Source organism: Rhinolophus sinicus, linkage group LG01, assembly GCF_036562045.2.
Source record: "Rhinolophus sinicus isolate RSC01 linkage group LG01, ASM3656204v1, whole genome shotgun sequence".
NCBI lineage: Eukaryota > Metazoa > Chordata > Mammalia > Chiroptera > Rhinolophidae > Rhinolophus > Rhinolophus sinicus.
This window is the reverse complement of record NC_133751.1, coordinates 35,748,473-35,768,776: the sequence shown is the minus strand read 5'-3', so window position 1 is coordinate 35,768,776 and position 20,304 is coordinate 35,748,473. Positions and strand designations below refer to the sequence as shown.

General features: G+C 35.5%; 1 protein-coding gene across 12 annotated transcripts in view; it reads right to left on the bottom strand.

The window, feature by feature from the left end:
• The window catches only part of LOC109449436 (multiple epidermal growth factor-like domains protein 6), a 731,002-nt gene that overhangs the window by 213,772 nt on the left and 496,926 nt on the right, over positions 1-20,304 (bottom strand). For all 12 annotated transcript variants that reach the window (XR_012494689.1, XM_074327498.1, XM_019735706.2 and 9 more), the window contains one exon: positions 7,964-8,086. Coding sequence is in view for 11 of the 12 variants with exons in the window: in XM_074327498.1 (XP_074183599.1) it covers positions 7,964-8,086 (123 nt within the window). In the remaining variant the exon portion in view is untranslated. The remainder of the gene's footprint in view (positions 1-7,963; positions 8,087-20,304) is intronic.

Below are 20,304 nucleotides of genomic sequence, written 5' to 3'. Positions count from 1 at the left end.
TGTGTCCAGTGCTTCTGGAAATAGAGACATATAAATCTTCAACCTAATGATAAAAGAGAATGGGAATATTTTACCATACAATGAAAATATAGTTATGAATATTGCTTTAAAACTTTAAAAGCAGTCAAATAAAAAATAAAATAAAAAGCATGTGAAGCAGGGAGTTGTTAAAAGAATCAATGATGTTATGTTTTTTTAAAAACTCATCAACAGAAAAAAGCCATCCTCTCACCAAAGCAAGTTTATACCTGTAGTGTCTGACCTTCCATAATTTTATTTACAGGTAACTGCAAGTATAGAACTAATATTAATAATATTAGCTAATATTTATTGAGTGCTTGCTCTGTTTCAGGCACAACACTAAGGATTTCATCTATACTGTGACTTTTCTTCACTACCTACCATTATGGAAAAACTGAGTTATGGAACAGTTAAGTGACTAGCTCAAAGTCACACAGCTTCTTTATGGAATAATATAACAAAGTTAATATTGTTAATATTGTTTTCCAAGATATGCTGTTCTCAGATTTGCATTATTTTTCTCACAATCTTAAATCCCGTGCTCTATTTTCATAAATGAATAATTTAAACTCTTGTACTTCTGGCTGCACACAGTTCAGAGTCTCCAATTCTCAGTATCTCTGTGCATTGAATAGGTGCTCTGATTGTGGGGAAATAATGCAAGAGTTGATACACAATAATTATAAATTATTAATTCAAGCCACCATTTACTGAGCATCCACTATGTGCCATATACTGCTTTAATCTCTTCATGTTTAAATTTAACCTACAGAATGGGTATTCTGTAATACACTGTGAAATTATTTATGAAACACAGGAAAACAAAATTATTTATTGATCAATATTAGGGATTTATTATTTGATATAATGTATATTATAAAAATCTTACTTTAAAAAATATTTAATAAATGAAATGAGAAAAAAAATCCTAAAGATTATTCTGAAGGAAGATGTGAAGATACTTTTCCCATAGACAGAAAGAAGAAATGAAAAGGTAACTAACTGGGAAGTATGAAGACTACTATGCTGATGTTTCATCGTTTTGCTTTGTTTTGTTTTGTTTTAACCTCGGATATGGAAGGTAGAGTTCATCATACCGTTCGGTTCAAGGAAAATTCTTATCATTTCCCAGTCCTTGGAAGGAAAACCCTTGTTTTATTTTCAGTCCCAGAGTCCACTCTCAATCTCTCCCATTCCCTATTGGAACATATTCTAGTGCATTAAATACATTCCTCTTTATAAGGTATGTTCAATGTACAATATTGATTTTTGCAAATTATTATCCTGATTTTATTAGGTATAAATACAGATAGACAGAGATGATATGAACTCTGAAGAGCAGAGAGTCCATGATCACACAACTCATCTATGATATAGTAGAATTCAGACAACTGTAAGTCCTACATTCCCAACTCTGTAAACTGCAGAAAAAGTGTAGAAAACAGGAAGATTTATAAATATACTCCTAAAGTCCAAATAGAGGAAAAAAGTTTTTGAACTGGATTAATAGTCAACATTCTGGATGAAAACTTGAGACGCTTATGACTATTTTACAAGGCCACTGACTGGAGACAAGGAGGGCAGAGAGGAAGTGTTCCTTAAATTTATTTTTGGGAATGAAATTTATCATCTACCACACAAAAGTGATTAATATTGTGAGGGCGATGAATCTGATAATGACTGAGAGATGCCATCAGCCTGACAATCTAAACAATTTTTTTAACCTGACATAGCCCTATTCAAGACATCAGCTATCATTTGAAACGAAAGAATGCAACTAATTGAAAGGTAGTTATAATGAAAGTCTTTAACCTCTTTCATCTCCAGTTTGAGGGTAATCTCTTTGCATTCCCTAGAAAGAATCTTATATTCTTTTTATCAAATAAAACTTCAGCATCACTGATGAGAACACTGAAATCAAGAACAAAAGAATCCATTGTGGGAAGACCATCACCTCTAATTGGTTTCTCAATTGTTTTTTCTAAGTTTAGCATTATCTTAAAATGTATAACTCATAAAAATCTAATATAAGAAAATGTATCCAAGTTCAAAGTTTTACTAAGAATATCTTTATTTAACCCAGTTTGGAGGTTGTACCTCTACCTTCTTCTTGCTGCCCAACTTTGCTTATTTGGAATTAAAATAGGATTTCTGACTCTACTATGCACACATAATCACACAGAAAAATCTGCAGTGTTCAGTTCCAAGTAACCATCCCCTGCATTCCCCCCATTTAATGAGACTAAAAAAGGGCCATTGAAAGAAAACAAAAAACAGACCCTAACTATTCCCAGCAACTGAAAATGAAGAATTCTTGTATTAAAAACTAAAATAATTAAAATGTTGTTTATCTGAGGTTTTTCTGTGCAGACATCAGTGATTTCATTTGTTTACATGTGACTACAGATGTTAATAAAACTTATGTGCAAAGGCATGAAAGAGAGGTAAGCAAAATATGCAAACATTAAACTTTCAATCATTTAATTATTTCACTCCTCTGGGAAAGCCAATTTCAACAAATACAACAAGGGAAGGACATGATTATGAATGGAGATTTGAGCTGAGCATATTTCACAAGGTTATTAAAAATGGAAATTCAAGAAAGATTTTGTGAAGTATACCAAATTATAGCTAAAACCTTATGGGGTAGTTGAAATGCAAATTACATAGCAAATACAGAAAAAAAAATTGGGGTGATATAAATTATTTTGATATCTAGCCCCTGGCTGTTAAAAATTATCCATATAGAAAGAGTTTAGTCTACATTATCATTATTAATATTTAGTAATGCCTACTAAAGTCTGCTTTGAAACAAATGAGAAAATCACCAATTAAAGGCTATCAAAGGATAATACGTTTTTATAATAGATAACACTGGCCAAGATTAAAAGCTAAATACACTATAACAATTTGAATTTTACTCCAACAAGAAAACCCATCCGGGTAAAATCCTTATATCTTTGTATGTTCTGTTATAATAATAGCTAACGTTTAATGAATACTTGCCAGATATTTTACATTATTGACTTATTTCTAAAAGGAGAAAAGCAAAATGGAGATAGACTAGAGAGGGGGTGAATAAAGGAGAACAGATGAGGCTATGTTACTGCCATAGCATCATACCATAGATGGGTGTCTTAGTCAACAGAATTCTATTTTCTCAGAGTTCTGGAGGCGAGAAAGTTCAAGATCTAGGTTCAGCAGTGTTTGGTTTCTGGTGAGAGCTCTCTTCCTGGCCTCAGATAGTCACCTTCTCACTTCCTCCTCATATGGTGGGGAGAGAGAATAAGTTCTCTATGTGTCTTCTTATATGGCACTAGTCCCATGATGAGGGCAGCACCCTCGAGAGCTCATTTGACCTAATTATCACTAAGGCCCCATCTCCAAATACTATCACATTGGGACTTAGGGCTTCAACATGTAGATTTGTGGGGACACAATGCAGTCCATAGCAAAGAGAAAAAGATGATCCAAATTCAGAACCCTGGTAACCAGATGTAAGAAGAAAGAGGCAGCAGTTAAAGGTGGAAATTATGCTGTCAGGAAGTCAAGAGGAAGACTTAGAAAAATAGGTGATTACCAGTGTCAGAGGCCATCAAGAAAGGTATGGAAAAGACTCCACTTGATGCTGATAATTAGGAGGCTATCAGTATCTTTTAGTAGGTATGAAATTCAATTACACACATACAAAACTATATGTTAAAATGTGTCATTAAGGCAACATAAAATTACAGAGAGAGAGAGAGAGAGAGAGAGAGAGAGAGAGAGAGAGAGAGAGAGAGAGAGAAGGCCTTGGCTAGGGTAACCAAGGAAGGCTTAACTGGCCAACTGACATTTAATATGGAACACAGTAAGCAGAGTTTTGACAGGCGAAGACTTGGGAGTGAGAGTTTATGTAAAGAGTGAAATAAAGTGTGGAAGTGAAAAGGGCATGGCTTACTTGGAGAATTAAGAGTAGCCAGGCTTGTTGGAACATATCATAGAAATGTAGGAGAGAAGTGGCAAATTTACACTTATAGGCTAGTAACATAAGTAAGGTAGTTTTCTTTTATCAATAGCTATTATGAAAATACATTGTTTTAACCCTCAGCTCTATTTACTAAAATAGAATATGAGAATTTCATTTGACAGTACCTTTATGATTTTTCTTAGTCTATTTTTATATTTATCAGAAATTATTTTAAAACATTTGATCAGGAGTGAAATTAGCCAGGTTTTCCTGAAAACTAATTTTCCCCTTTTCAGAGTAAAAGTTACTTGATCTTTTTAGCTCTCAGACATCTTATCTCTAAGGTAGGAGATTGGTCTAGATTATTCCTTGAATGTCTCTCAGATATGATCCTATAATATAGAAAACAATATTTTTACAAAGGCTTCAAAGTATTATTTTTTCAATAAAAACACTTAAGTTCCACACTCATTTTTTCTTAAAATTCTATAAAATTCTCACACTTTGTTTTTATGCTTGGACTTTCTAAAGTCTAAGTTCTCTAAACACTTTTAAAACAATTACTACACATAATCCAATGGAGTCTAAAAAAATGCAGGTTAGCAGATGATTTTTAAAGAATTAGTAATTATGAAAACTCCATAAAATTACTACACTTTAGAGATGTAGTAACTTTAAAGTCACTTTGTCCAATATCTACATTTTACACATGAGGAAACCAAGATGTAGAGAGATTAAGTGATTTAAGAACTTAAGCTGAAGGCCACATATCAACTTAGATCCCACTATGCTACTGTCCCTACTCCACATGCATAAGATTTAATGGTGGACTAGTAAGAACATAAACATCTCTGTCTTTCCAGTGATTGCTAAATCTAGTTTCCACTGTAAGCTCTTGGTTTCCAAATAAAGTGAAATTTAAAAGTACGTGAATTGCGAGGTAACTAATAGAGACCACCAACAGCAAAGCAAATCTGGCAAGAATTCCACTTTTGTCCACCTCCCATGCTGTGTCTGTGCCCTGTCACCAACCAGGTATAGCAGGTTTCACTTGCTGTGAGCCTTCTCACACGTGGGGCATTTCCTCAGACTGGCTTTCCTAATGCTGACTTTCAGGAGAGACGACAGCAGGCCAGGAACTGTCACATTTCTTGCCACTGCAGCCAGCTACTATGGACTCTTTCTCTTACACCACAGTGTGTGATTATCATTATAGCAGAGGCTGATTAATAACTGCTGGCCGCATGGCACCACACATGCACTGCTCTTAGAGAGGGAACCTGTTTTTGAAATGAAATAATCTGTAACTCTGTAAGTGTTTGGGGGTGCAGAGAGTTTACTTTCCTGTGGCTGTGACTAAAAAAAAGTGTAAAAAGCCCTGGAGGCTCTAATTCAAAAAGTCACACTAGCGTCGATCTAAGGCTGATGGGCAGAAGGGGGCAAAGGAAGGAAAAGAAAAGAAAAGAAGGGAGGGAGGAAGGAAGAAATGGAGGGAATTAATTTCAAGTACTCCAAAATAGTGGACTAGCAAAATTCCGTAACTTCATCTTCTCTTCTCTGACTCCACCATGGGTCACAATGAATTTCTGTCTACTACAATTTTCAGCCTCCTACCATGTAAAAAATCCCAAAGAGAAAGTGATCTAATTCAATTTTCCTGTTTTTAAAAATATCTGAGCCTTCCTACAATATATCTCAAAAATACAGACCAATGTGAAACTCAGTTTTCTAAGTAAACACTTTCCTTCAACACAAATAAGCAAACAAAATGTTCTTGTCCTTAGTCTCAGGTCATTAATCTTTAAATACGAAGTGCTTAAATTCTTCTTGAGCTCATTTTTAACAAGACTGTTGTAATTGTGTCAACTGAGATTCTTAAGACCATTCTTTGAAACCAAACCTTCAGCGCATGCATATGAGAAAGGCATCAAAATTTCCATGAAGGTCAAGTGCCTTCTGTAGAATGACATCCAAGGAGTTAAATGCTTTATTTCTCATAAGCTTAACATATACATATATATATATTTTTTATAAACATATTTTACATATATTTTATATATATATTAAGCTATATATATAAATATATATAAATATATATAGCTTAATATATATATAAAATATATGTAAAATATGTTTATATATATATAAAGCTTTTAATTTGTACACACTGTTGAAATTCTGCACAAGGAGAAGCTCACCAAGTAAAGCTAGAAATAAATTACCATATTATCAATTTATTTGTACAATAGGAATTGAGCTTTAAGGAATAGAAATAGAAAAGATAAACCATAATATACTATCTAACTCCCTTTTGACCTGATATCATTAAAACAAAAATTGGAAAATTCAAGGGCAGTGGTGATGAGGAATAAGGATAGAGCTTAATGATTTTACTAAGAAATAGCTAATAACTACTAGGGTTTAGAAAATTAATTTTACCAATAAGTTTAATTTTGTTGGCTACTTGTGTATTTATTTTGCCTTATCACAAAGACCAAATATCATAGATTTATATAAATCACTACTTTGCAAAATATTTTTTATATCAGACACAAAAATTCACCTGGTCCACCTTTACCGATAAATACCGCAATTGCAAGTAACGATAATCCTGCTGCTCATAAATATTTGTAAGTGAGAGAAGTGATAATGGGAGTTTAAGGATATTACCAGCTGAAGACCTTATAGGTTGGGGATGGGGATGGGAAAGGGATTCCTATTGCTAAAACCGAATCCTGCAAACAGAAAAGGGTATTTTAATTACTTAACTATGCATGTCCTACCACTGTGCCTGCTGCAGATACATTCAGTATGATACTGAGTTCCCTGGATGTTAGGGTATGACTTCTATCTATTTCACTCGACTTTGGAAAAGTCTTTTTTTTTTTTTTACCCTCTCAGAACCTCCACTTTCTGTTATCAAAATCAGACCTCTGACTAGGACATTTTTAGCTATTTCCCTTGGCCTGCTCTCATTTCCTGTAAGACATGTTTAGAAAAAGAAAGACGGAGCACATGTTATAAAACTAGGTGAAATCAGCTGATTTCTATTCCAAGTTTCATAATTACAGAAAAGTTATAAAATACCAATAGTTTTGAGTAGATGGACTACTTAACAAGCCCTAAAATAAATTAGCCAGCAATTAAATTGTGCTATATAAGGTGCTATTCTTTTAATATAATAACTGTTTTTTTAAGGGACCTGGTGATGAAATTTGTGTTTCCCGATGCCATCTGAGGATCATCATTCAAGAACAACAAAAAAACCTTTTATGTAAATTACTTCAGTTAAAACAAAAAATAACATTTGTAAATCATACAGGGAGCATAGTATTTTCAAATTTTACTCTGTTGGTTTTTTTCTTTTGTATGAAGAACATACTCATTTTAAGAAATGTATAGAATTCAGAAACACACCAAGAAGACTTAAAACAATAATGCTAACGCACAAAAAATATCCAAGAACATGTTGATGTACAATAAAGACATACAAACCTCATATTTAATGTATATAGTTTTAACCATTCTTGAGCAACTCTAAACTGCTTGGCATATAACCTGCTATAATTTTTGCTTTTATAATCATGAGTCCAGTTCTGAATCTGGTATGAGATGAGAGAACATTGTAGCTACTGATTGTAACAGGCCAGCATCCTCCCTTTGTTGTGGCTCTGTGCTGTCCTTGCTGTGTATAAGCAACAGTTAGCAAATTTCTACTTTACCACATATGGCACAATGATATACTATGGAAACATTCACCCATTTGGGGATTCAAATTTTGCTTGTGGATGTTAATTTCTATATTTCCTTCCCCATGTTTTTGTCCTAGCTTTCTAATATCAAAAAATCTTTTTATATTCTAAGAAATAGAATTGTACTTTCAAACTGGTAGCTTCTATAGATATTTTTACAAAAACCTTCCCTTCCTGCCTCTACATGGGCAGGTTGATTTTCAATGAAAACGGCTTCAAGCTGGTTCTAATATTTACTCACTTAGGCAGGTGCGTTCATCAGCATGGAGTCTGTATCCTGTATCACATTCACAGTGGAAGGTGCCCAGAGTGTTAATACAGCGCTGCTGGCAGCCTCCATTCACCACCACACATTCATCGACATCTAGAGGAGGAAGACAGATGGCCAGGATTACAATGCCATTCCAATGTCAGCTTCGGAGAAGTGGCACAATGTTTCTTTGATTCACGATATGTGTTATACTGTACAAAGGCACGAACTCTGTTGTCACAAATCTGTGCTTGTTTGATCCATTTTGCTCCATAGTGTAAACAAGGAAATGTAGGTAGAACTTTTATTGAGCTTTTTAAAGCCAAGGAACAATGAACTTAAGGATTGCCTCACAATTTTCTACTTTCACATACTGGTTAATTAGACAGATCTGAGACAGATATTTCCATGGGACAGGAAAACTGGAGGGAAGAATTACAATGAGATGCTCTATCTGAAGCAGCACACCCTAGTAGAGGAACACCTATAATTATTCTGATACTGCTGAGAAAAGCTACTAATAGAGTTAAGCCCTTGAATCTCCTTCTCATGTGCTATGGTGGACATCAGGACAGAGATAGATAAATTAAACTATAATCATTGTTTGGAGTTCTTAAAAATACATCAGTACATTTTCTTCATTGATTCAGCTTCTCCCTTTTCAGTCAGGCTTCCGCTTTCTAAAATACTTAACGTGTTTATGTGAGAGGGTACTTTAATTTTAGAAAAAAGATATTTAAAAAGAGGTCAAGACTCCTGGTCACCTGTGAGGTCAGACAGTTATGTTTGCAAATTCATCCTAGGAAAAGTGCTACATCCCTCATTGCTGAATATCACTAAGGTCACCTTCGAAGTACTTGACCTGGGGAGCTATGTACTGAAGCCACAACCCTTCAAAGCAATTTTGGAACTCTTTTCCGGGAATGGCCATTAGAATGGTTGTCATATTACCCTTTATTTCCTGAATGTCATCAAAATGCCTTCCTTTCAATATTTCCTTTATCTTTGGGTAAAGAAAGAAGTCATTGGGGTCCAGATCAGGTGAGTAGGGAGGGTGTTCCAATATAGTTATGTGTTTACTGGCTAAAAGCTCCCTCACAGACAATGCCCTGTGAGCTGGTGCATTGTCGCGATGTAAGACCATGAATTATTGGTGAAAAGTTCCGGTCATCTAACTTTTTTATGCAGCCTTTTCAGCACTTCCAAATAGTAAACTTGGTTAACTGTTTGTCCAGTTGGTTCAAATTCCTAATGAATATTCCCTCTGATAACAAAAAAGGTTAGCAACATCATTGCATCTAGTTCGCGAACTTAATTGGCAGACCTCGTGTGTCTTATGATCAATCAAGGTCATAATAAATGAATATAATATCAATCTTCTTTTAAGAAAGGCAAACCAATTTATTTCTCAGAATCTGTAATTCCTTGTACCTTCTATAATCAATGCCTATGTATCTGAAATTACTAAAACAAGAATATTTACAAACGTTGGGATAGCTTTTCAGATAATCAGTGGATTAAGAGTTTCTAAATTTTCTTGTTAGGAAAATATTTTTACTCAAAATTTATGTCTTTTGGCACATGTCAAAGTAAAAATCAGGCAGAGAAGTTGACACTGGCATGGGAAAGCATGTTTCATGCACAGAATGTCCCTGAATTCCCATGCCCCAATTCCAGACATTACGGCAAAGAATGTTGAGTATGAATATTTTTCACTAAAATATGTTATAATAGACAATTAGTTTTACATGGAGTGAGGTTAATTCCACAGAGCAAAATCCTTGTTTGAGAAGATATACACATTGAGAAGGAATACTATTGTAATGTCTCATTACAGGACGTTTTCATGCTAAAATCATCTGATCTGTAATGAATGTTTTGTACTATAATAAAACTAGAGGAGTTAACTGAAGAAAGCAAAAACAAAAAAATGTTCTTTTACATGGCAGTGTTATTTTTATGAAAATGAAAATATATACATATGAAAAATATATTGTCACAAAATAAGTTCCACATTTTAAAATTACTAGTCCACTATTTTGTATATCAAACTGGATGTACACAGTTTATCCAATCTAATATTTTCTTTCTAAAATTATATATCCAGGAGTAATTTCAGATGTTTTTAACGTAATCTTATTTTAGAGATAAGAACCACTGACTTTTCCAAGTATTAGAATTTTTATTAAATTTTGAGTCTGTGATAAACATACCTCTAAGTCTTTTTCATATAAACTAATGTCACATCAGAATTCTCCATTTGTTACTTGCACTTTATGCAGGGCTTTAATATTTACGCTAGCTAAATTTTTATCTTTCTAGCTTTAGAGTATTATTCCACAGAGATGATATATACTTTTTAAACTTAATTCTGTCAACCCCTGAATTACATATCCTTTCCAGGTTTTACACATTTTAGACATACAAATAAAATTCCCAAGAGTACTATGTTTTAGATGATAAAACATCAAAAATTGCCATCATCAAAAATTATTATAAGTTTGCGAACTTGTTGCATCAATGTTAACATTTTTTGATATCAGAAGGATTATTCATTAGGAATTTGTACCAACTGGACAAACAGTAAACCAAATTTACTATTTGGAAGTGCTGGAAAAGATGTGTGAAAAAGTTAGACGACCTGAACTTTTTGCCAACAAGTCATGGCTCTTGCATCACGACAATGCACCAGCTCACAGGGCATTGTCTGAGGGAGTTTTTAGCCAGTAAACAAATAACTATATTGGCACACTCTCCCTACTCACCTGATCTGGCCCCCAATTACTTCTTTCTTTACCCAAAGGTAAAGGAAATATTGAAAGGAAGACATTTTGATGACATTCAGGACATCGAGTGTAATACGAAGACAGCTCTGATGGCCATTCCAGAAAGAGTTCCAAAATTGCTTTGAAGGGTGGTATCAGTGCATAACTTCCCAAGGGGAGTACCTTGAAGGAGACTTTAGTGATATTCAGCAATGAGGTATGTAGCATTTTTTCTAGGATGAGTTTGCAAACATAATTGTATGACCTCATATATCACATTTGTGTATTTAAGTACATTAAAATGTCTTAAAGGATGTGTACAGATATAAATGATTAGTTCTGAGGAGTGAATAAAGATATATAGACTGGTAAAGTGCAGGAACTGTATGTGGGGTGTTGGACAAGAGATTTTATCATATCTATGTTATAATTTTTACAAGTAAATATTATTCAGGTATTACTTGTGTAATTAAAAAGTAACTTTATAGAAAGAATATATTATGACGATCTTCCTTTGTCCCTACTTCTCAAGCTTCAATAATTTTCTGACAAAAGAAACCAATTTAGTGTAAAACAGAAAAATCATAAGAGTGGACACTGACTTTAAGAATGAGTTGTCTTTCAATATGTTTTACTTTGGTCATATTCTTAATTGGCCCCGGAACTATAATTAAAGTACTATGTTGGAAACACACACATAAAAATTATAGTGAACCAAACCTCCTCTTGTACTTTGTGTCAGATAATGTTAGAAAAAATATCTAAGTGCTGAATCTCACTGGCCTGTCACCTTGCATTTCTGAGACTCAGTTTTCTCATCTACATAATGACGACCATATGTACTATGCTATGATTTATTTTTTTCCTTTCCTATTCCTGCATAATATTTTGGAATAGATTACTAATGCCATAGATTACATGTAGAATTTTTTTTTAAAGGTAATTTTATTTCATTACATAGTGGAACTAACAATAGAAGGCCATAAAGTAAGAGTGCATGACAGAAACAGCAGCAGCATGGGAATTCAAGGGAGAGAAAATCCATTTGGGCTAGAGTGATGAGGGAATGTTTGAGGTAAAAACAGAACTGAGCACGTGGATAAGAAGGAGTGAGTGCACTCAAAGGTGCAGAGGTGTGAACGTGCCGTGTCTGAAATTTAGCAGTTAGAACTGTCAGGATGGAAAATAAGGTTGGCAAAGGAAGTGAAGTTGAAAAACAAACCTAAAATCTTATTTTAATGAATTTGAATAGCAAAGCGTTCCTCTTCCTGCTTTAAAAATGCAATGGGCAGGTTGAGACTCAAGAGGCTATGTTCATTCACACAGTAGCTAAGCAAACTTATGAACAGTTTTTAAAAAAGCAGTCATTTATAAAATAGTACCAAATACAAAGTAACTGATTTGACTTCCTTTTTCTTTTTGCCCTTTCAGAATTCAGTGAATTTATTTATTGTTTGGGCATTGTGTAGCCCATCGTCCTCATACCAGGCAGCACATTAGAATCCTGGTGAGCAGGTAAGATAACCATGCCTTGGGTCTTTAAAGAGTCTGATTTAATTGGTCCAGGGTAAGGTCTGAGAATCCAACACTTTAAAAGCACCCTAAGTGATTTTGATGTGTAGCCAGAGTTGAGAACCCCTGACTTAGTTAATGTGTTAACCACCCAGGGATCTTGTTAAAATGCACATGCTGATTCAGTAGATCTGGGGCTGGAGGCTGAGATTCTGCATTTCTAATAAAACCGAGGTAATTTTGATGCTGATGGCCTGTGGACCATACTCTGAGAAGAGTGTAGATAATCCTCTGTTCAACCATTAGTGTCACATAGATCACACATGTCATAATTTGAGCCAAGTGAATAAATCAATACTCTGACCAAAATATTATATATAAACTGGGGGTGTCAAAAACATGTATACAAGTGGACACTTTGGACAACGTTGCTCAAGCAGTAATTTGCCGTAATCAGAATTGTCTGGGCGCTGATGGTGACATAGAGACTTTCTGTTTTGATCGAAAAATACAGTGAATGCTGCTGGTGACTACCATCCAATGGAAAGGCAGGGATCTTCAATATGGGAAGCAGCACGTCGAACCTTAGTAATAGTGTGTGACAAGTTTCAATTTGTTTGGTGCAGTCGGTTGTGAGTTACAGTTGAGAGAGGTATGTTTTCAAATGTGCCATCAAATCCTACTCCATCACACATAGCTTCTGGTATAGGCAATTTCTGTCAAATGAAAACATTATGGAGTGTCTTTATCCACCTTATTCACCTGATCTGGCACCGTGTGACTCCTGGCTCTTCTCCAAAGTCAAAATGATTCAGGACATCGAGGCAGCCACAACAGTGCAACTAAAGATACTCATGATAGAGGACTTCCAGATCTGCTTCAGATAGTGGCAAGAATGATGGGTAAGTGTTTTCAAAGTGAGGGGGAGTATTTTGAGGGGGATTAATGGCAATGTGTCTTTTACTGTAATAATTTTTTTTAATTTAAACATTCACCGTATTGTTTGATCACACCTCATTCATAAATATATATTAATTATTTACTAAAACCTCCCAAAATAAACCACCAATATTTTCCAAAATACTCATTCAACAATGGTTAATAATTTTAAGACAATTTTAGCATTATCTGTTATTAGAAATGACTTGTTTCTATAAAATATGAAGGACACATTAGTTCTTTTCTGATAGACTACCTCTGATACAGGATAAAACCAAGTTAAATTGTCATTATATCAGACACTCATGCTGAAGCTGTCACAAGTGATTTTCCTTCCCATCAAGATTCTGCCCAACAGAGTTAAAAACCAGAAATGTCAATATTACATTAAAATGTTATTATAAAGTATACTTCATGGGAAGAAACTATTTCTCCCCAAATTCTGAGTTATATCTTCATGTTTGATGCTTACAGAAAGCCTTGCCCTTAAAATTAGAGCTCCAGGACACTGCTGGGGATAGTGGTAAAGTGATTAGAATTTTTCCAGCATTTCACTATGATATGGACCAAGGATTTCATGACTTTTATACTATAAGAGAATGTCAAAGAAAATCAACCATATCTGCTTTTTTTTTATTTTTTAATGTCCTTTTTATAAATATTTCTGCTGCATTTATCCCCAAAACTATTTCCCCAGATGGTCACAGAATATAATAGCTTAAAGAAATTTACTTTATTATCAAATACATTTTGCACATAAAAGCTCCCTGAGACAACAATGATCCACTTTTGCTTCTAAACAACAAAAATTGTTTCATATTATTTTTCTTAGACTGTGCAACCAGAGTAAGATAAATTATTCTTCCATTTGCCTTTTAACATACTGTTTTCAGAAATCTATTGATTGAAAATAAGTGTTCCTGGATTGCTTTATTGTTGGAGATTACATTGTAGAAGTGTAAGGTTTGAAGGAAATATTGAAGAATGCAGTGAAGATTCCACTAGATTTTTCCATGTGGTTTTATTTTCACTCTGTTCTACCATACTACTTTCACTCTGATACGCTATAGTACATCAAAACTGCTGACTTTTTGGTTATAATTCTGTAGTGCCTGATTGAATGAACTCCTTAAGGTGAAAGATCCTGTTGTATTAAGCATTTTCTGGCATAGAGTCGATATTCCATAAATGTTCTATGACTGAATAAATATATGGGTGGTTTGAGAGTCTTCTCAAACCACAGCATTCAGTCTTCTTTTTTGCCCATATTTTTCAATGGCTTTCTTAGAATTGGACTGTGATGGCACTTACCTCCTCTTTATCCTTGCAGTAAATTCTTGATGTTTGTTTTTGGCCATTTACACATAGCTTTAAAAATCCAGGGCACAAAATAATTTCTAAGTTTGCTAATGAACATATTTGAACTGTGTCTGTAGTGAATATTCAGTGGTTGCCTGCTTGAGACTTACTCATCTTTCTTCTTCACACATATGAAATAACTCCAAAGTTTTCCTTTAGGGAATTTCATCTCTTTCATTTTAGAGAAGTCATGTAGTTTATGTGGGATTGATGAATACCAGTCCTCTCCCAAATCCAAGGTGGACTGTACTGGGTATACTCTCATCTCAGTGAATTGGACCAGGTAATTTCTTTATTAGCAATAAGCTTTCTCAGGAATTAATGAATTCATTCAGATGTGATCCAGTGAGCATGAAGCTCAAAAAAAAAGTCGGGATTCCTGGGACGTAGATGCCCTCTTGCTCTGGAAATTTTAATGTGTGCATGTGAGACATTTTGCAGAAGCCATCTTACTCCATGAGTGAAGCTACACTAAAGATAAAGCAAAAAAACAGGGCAGAACTGAGGACTCACAGAGAACAGAAGTTGGAGCCCTGATCGAACGGTGCCTGAAGTCCTACCTCCTTTGGACTTCTCAGTCAAGTGAATAAATAACTCTCTTTTGTTGTTTACGCATTCTGGGTTTTATAATATGCTTACTTGTAAGTAAAATCATCGTAACTGATACATGAATACTGTAAAACCAGTGTGTAAGAGGAAGTCACCAAGTGCAGCTCAAACTCAGCATATGCTTTTCAAAAAGATTTACTGTTCTCTAGTCAATAAAATGATTTAATCTATATGTCGTCAAGGGTCAGAAAAAGTCATTTAGCTCTTCTTATAGCACGCATTGGAGCAATTCAATCCATCAAAATTCTAATGAAATTGGAGATGTGTCACAATCATTGCTTTTTTTTTTATTACAAATATTAAGGGTTTACCAAACTGCCTGGGCAAAGTTGTGGTACATCTGATAGTTCCAGAGAGGTTGAAGATGTCTTCTTGAATGGCTACTTCACCAGCCCTCTGTGAGTGATCCTTCCTTAGCTTTTCCCCAACGCTTGGCCTCTGATTCCTCCTTCTGTTTCCATCTTGGTAGCTAAAATCTCTGGTAGCTTCATGCTCAGTTAGTAGAAAATAAATGCATGCTTGTGACTTTGAAGATACTACTGTTTCCCTACCTCCTGCCCTTGTAAAAAAAAAACTATATATATATATATATATATATATATATATATATATATATATATATATATATATATATTAATGTTACCAGTTTTCTAGCCTAGATATTCACCCAGAAATAAACTTTTCTCAGCAAAAACCACCAAGTTCACAAAGAGGCAAACAGGACAGTGATGTGTATTTTGAAAAGAAGGACAATATTGGAAAGAAACAAAGCTCAAAAGTCTTGTGCTGAAGATAGCACAGTGCGGGCTTTCATAGAAAATGGAATTTGTTTGGTCTACGTGGAATAAAGATTAAAGGGAAAATGCTAGAGATGTGGCTGGTCCTGATCTTGGAGAGCCTTTTCTGCTATACCAAGGAACTCTAGCTTGACTTCATAGACAACGGGCACCAGCAGGGCAAATAATAGATTAGAGGAATGGGAGACTGAGAGCAGAAAAGCCAAGTAATAACTATTGCCAAAATCCAGATGAAAGATAATGAGGACTGACCTAAGCTAGTAGCAGTGGCAATAGAGACATGTGGACAGATGTAAAAGATGTTAAGGAGAGAAAAATCAATATAACTTGGTTATTAACCAGATGTGATGGAGAAGAAAGAGTCAGGTCAACTGCCTTGATCGATTTTATGGATGGTTGTGGCATTCACTGAAATAGCACAGGAGGAGGAACATTTGATATGGGAAAAATAGTTCAGTTTTGGACATAGATGATTTGATGAGCCAGTGAGATGGGCAGTTGGGTATATGTAGTAGGCAACTGAGTATGTGGACTAAAATCAGGAGAAAAATATGGGCTGATTTTTCAGTTACCATCTATCTACCTGCACAGGCTTAACCATTTGGAGTCATCATTGAGACTTCCCTGTCCTTCACCCATCTCTGATCTAATACCGAATTTTACTATTATAAAACTTACTTCCTAAAACTTATCAAATCTGTCCACTTCTCATCTCCATTGACAGCACTCAAATCCAAGCTGCATGGATGGTTACAATAGACTACTAAAACTCCCGCCACATTCACCATTGGGGCCTCCAATATATTCCTGCTGAACCAGAGCAATGTTTTAACTACAAAAATCTCATCACATCACCCATTCCCCCATTCCTGTCACAGGTTTATACCCTTCAATAACTTCCCATTACTCACAGGATAAAACTGAACAAACACCAACATGATCTGCACATCTCTGTATAGCCTGATTTTCACCTCCTTTTCCAATTTTAACCTCCTTTTCCAATTGTTATCTCTTTCCTTCTACCATTTTTAGCAATAATGACCTTCTTTAAGTTCCTTGAAGACTCTGTACTCCCTTATACTTCCGCCTTCCTTCCGTTACTTACTGAGTATCTACGATTCTTGTAGCTATCCACCCAAGCACCACTCAGGGAGGTCTGCATTTCTCCTTCAATCTAGGCCAAATCTATGTGTTATACTTTTGTAGGGCTATCTTCCTTTCCTCTGGAGCACTTAACTCATCTACAGTAGTATATTTGCATGTGTGATTATTTGTTTGATGTCTGCATTCCCCGTTAATAACTAAGTCCCATGGAAGTAGAACCCTGCCAGTGTTTGCTCAGAATAATAATCCCAGTGTTTGGCACACAGAAGATGCTATATAGATATTTGTTAAATAAGTAAATGAATGAAGTACAGAGTATTAGGTATCTCCATATAGATAACTCAAGCCACAGGAGTGGATTTCACTAAGCAAAAGCATGTAGATAAAGAAGAGAAAGGAGTGTAAAAAAGACCCCTAAGAATATCCACATTTAAGGCAGACTGAGGTAGGATAGACAAAGATGACCAAGAAGGTAATACAGAGAAGTAGGAGGAAAACTGAGAGAATCTGGCATCATGGAAGCTGAGGGAGGGGGAATTTCAAGGAGGAAAAGGTGGTCAACACAGGAGAAAGATGTCAAGTAGCAACTGGAGCATGCCCACTGGATTTAGCAACAATAATTCACTGATGATACTGATGAAGAGGAGAATGCTAATGAATACAATCCACCTAACAATTATTGAACATTTACCATGTGTCATGCACTGCTCTAAACTCTTTATATAGATAGTTATTAACATATTCAATACTGAAGAAAGCCCTATGTAATAGAGACCGTTATTACCCCTACGTATGGGGGCAGAATGTGAGGGACAGAAAGCTGTTTCAGTGGAGTAGCTGAAATTGATTCTAGGTTGCAGTGGGTTGGATTGAAGAAGTGGGAGACAAAGAAGGGAGACAGAGACTTAAGACATGTACTAAGTATAACTGCTAAGAAGAGGAGGTTGTAATTGGACAGGAGGGTGTGGTAGAAGGAGAGGGTTTTTAAGGTGGACGAGTCTTTCAGTAGTTTAAAGTCTGATGGGAAGGGGCCAATAGAGTGGTTTGATTTAAAAAATGTAAGAGAGAGGGAATTCTCAAATTATTGAAAATCTTAAATTACGTTAGTGCATCCCAAGAGAAGTTATACTTTGGGAGAAATCATCCACTATGGGCCCTGAGCATCCCTACACATTTTTGTTGGGTACGCCAAGAATGCAGAAGGCTCTGCTCACTCTTCATACAAGACATTTTTCAGAGCTGTATTTTTACAGAGAGATGAGCTAACATCTCCCTCGAGAAAACGAGCAGGCTTGTTTCCGCTAACTAAAAAAGTGGTGGGTTCCTCAAGTTCAATGTTTCCCTGGTATAATGTGACCAACTGAATCTGCAGTCATCCATAATGAGCCCTTTGTGTTACTGTGGTGGGATTTAGGGGGCATGGAGAATTGACACAAACAAATGAAGCTCTGGCTACTGCTTTTGCTGTGAGGAATGAAATCCTTTGTTTTTGACCCAGGAGTCTCATGTCTCCTGTCAGCATCCATGAAACAGTAAAAGGTTAACTTGCTAGCATGAAAAATAGGGTAAACCCAGACTCTGCCCAGTTCTGGAGACTATACAGAATAGAAATTATACATATAATTGCTCATTACTCTGGATTAGAAAGAGCATGTCCATTGCAGAGTAGAAGGACCTTAGAAGCCACAGAGGATGTTCCTGTCTCCTCTCTGTTTCACCTATGCTTATTAGTTGCTTGTAGCCTTGAAATTATTAGTAAAGCATGATCCTGGGTAGGTCTCTTATATGCCTGAGACCGATTTGCCAGTCTGATCCTTTGTGTTATCTCAGAAGGGAAGAAGGAAATGATGTCATGCTAGTGTGCTGTCCTATGATTTTAAAGAACAGTAAGGGTGCAAATACCCAATCTAGGAAACCAACAAGTTGACTCTATTATTAACTTCTTGGGGACAGGACAGTATGTGTTTTGCTTATCACTGTGTTTCCAACACATAAGTCAGTGTCTGGCCCATGATATATGCACAATACTATTTGGTGAACAATTGGGGGAAAAAAGAATAAACAAGTAATGGATAGCTGAATTTGCAAAGAAAGAGAACTCAGCAAAAGAGACTGAGAAGGAGCAAGAGAAGGTGGAAAGGAGCAGGACAATGTAGAATTCTGGTACTCAAGGAAGAGAGTCTTTTTAAAGGAGAGTGAATGACACTATCAGTGCTGCTGAAAATCAAATAATATGGAGACTGACAATAATATGGTAGATTTGGAAAGTATAAGGTCTTTATGTTAAAGTGCAGAATGTGGATAGCAAGTTAGCCTTTGGGGATGTGTATTTCTTTACATGTTTTTTTTAATTTCCAAGCCCAGAACAACCTATTGAAAACAGAGCTGTCAAGTTCATGCTTTCATGGGTCTATTATATTGCTGCCTCATCTATAACATGACCCAATACCATGCCTAAGGACCACAGAGTGACAAAGTTCTAGTATACTATGACACAATATTGTCATCACGGTCTCTCTGTGTGAGGAAGCAGAAGCAGTGAAAATAAAGCAGAGCTTACTACATAATCATAGTTACTACATAATCTTAATACACAGAGATTACTAAAAACATCAGTTTGACATGTATTTAATGATATGGAAAATTATTTTTGTATTCCATAGTATTAGGCACCAATGGTACAGGAAAGTGGGCAATTCAATAAAATTAAGCCTGAGCAAAAATTCATATAGTTGGTTTTGCTTAACTAATTTTTTTTCTACATACAGTTCAACTCAGTCCAAATACATTGATTCTTTTCCAGTTTTTAAAGGACCAAAACCTCTATGGGCTGAGAGCTAAAAATGTTATTTCCAGGGTATGGCACTCACCCTGGTCGTTGGGTTAGAGAAACAGAAACCTTGAACCAAACCCACAGTTCACTCCCTAAGAGAATAAATGATATGATCTTCTGAGAAAATTTAAGCAGAACAGTGGCTGGTTCTGCTTCTCCCCTTTCCCTTTGAGCCTAACATAACTCTAGCATTTAAGTAGTGCTTAGTAAGTGTGTCCTAAATGAACAGTGAATGGTGACACACACCTAGAGCAGGAGAAGAAGGGCCATAGGAGATGGGAAGACCAACACAAGGCTTGGAAATTGAAGGCAGATCATGAATAATGGTTGTCTGGATGACTGATTGAGATAATTAAGTTCATCTCAAAATTATTCAAGGACCCTTCTAAAGACCATTGAATATCTAACTCTAAG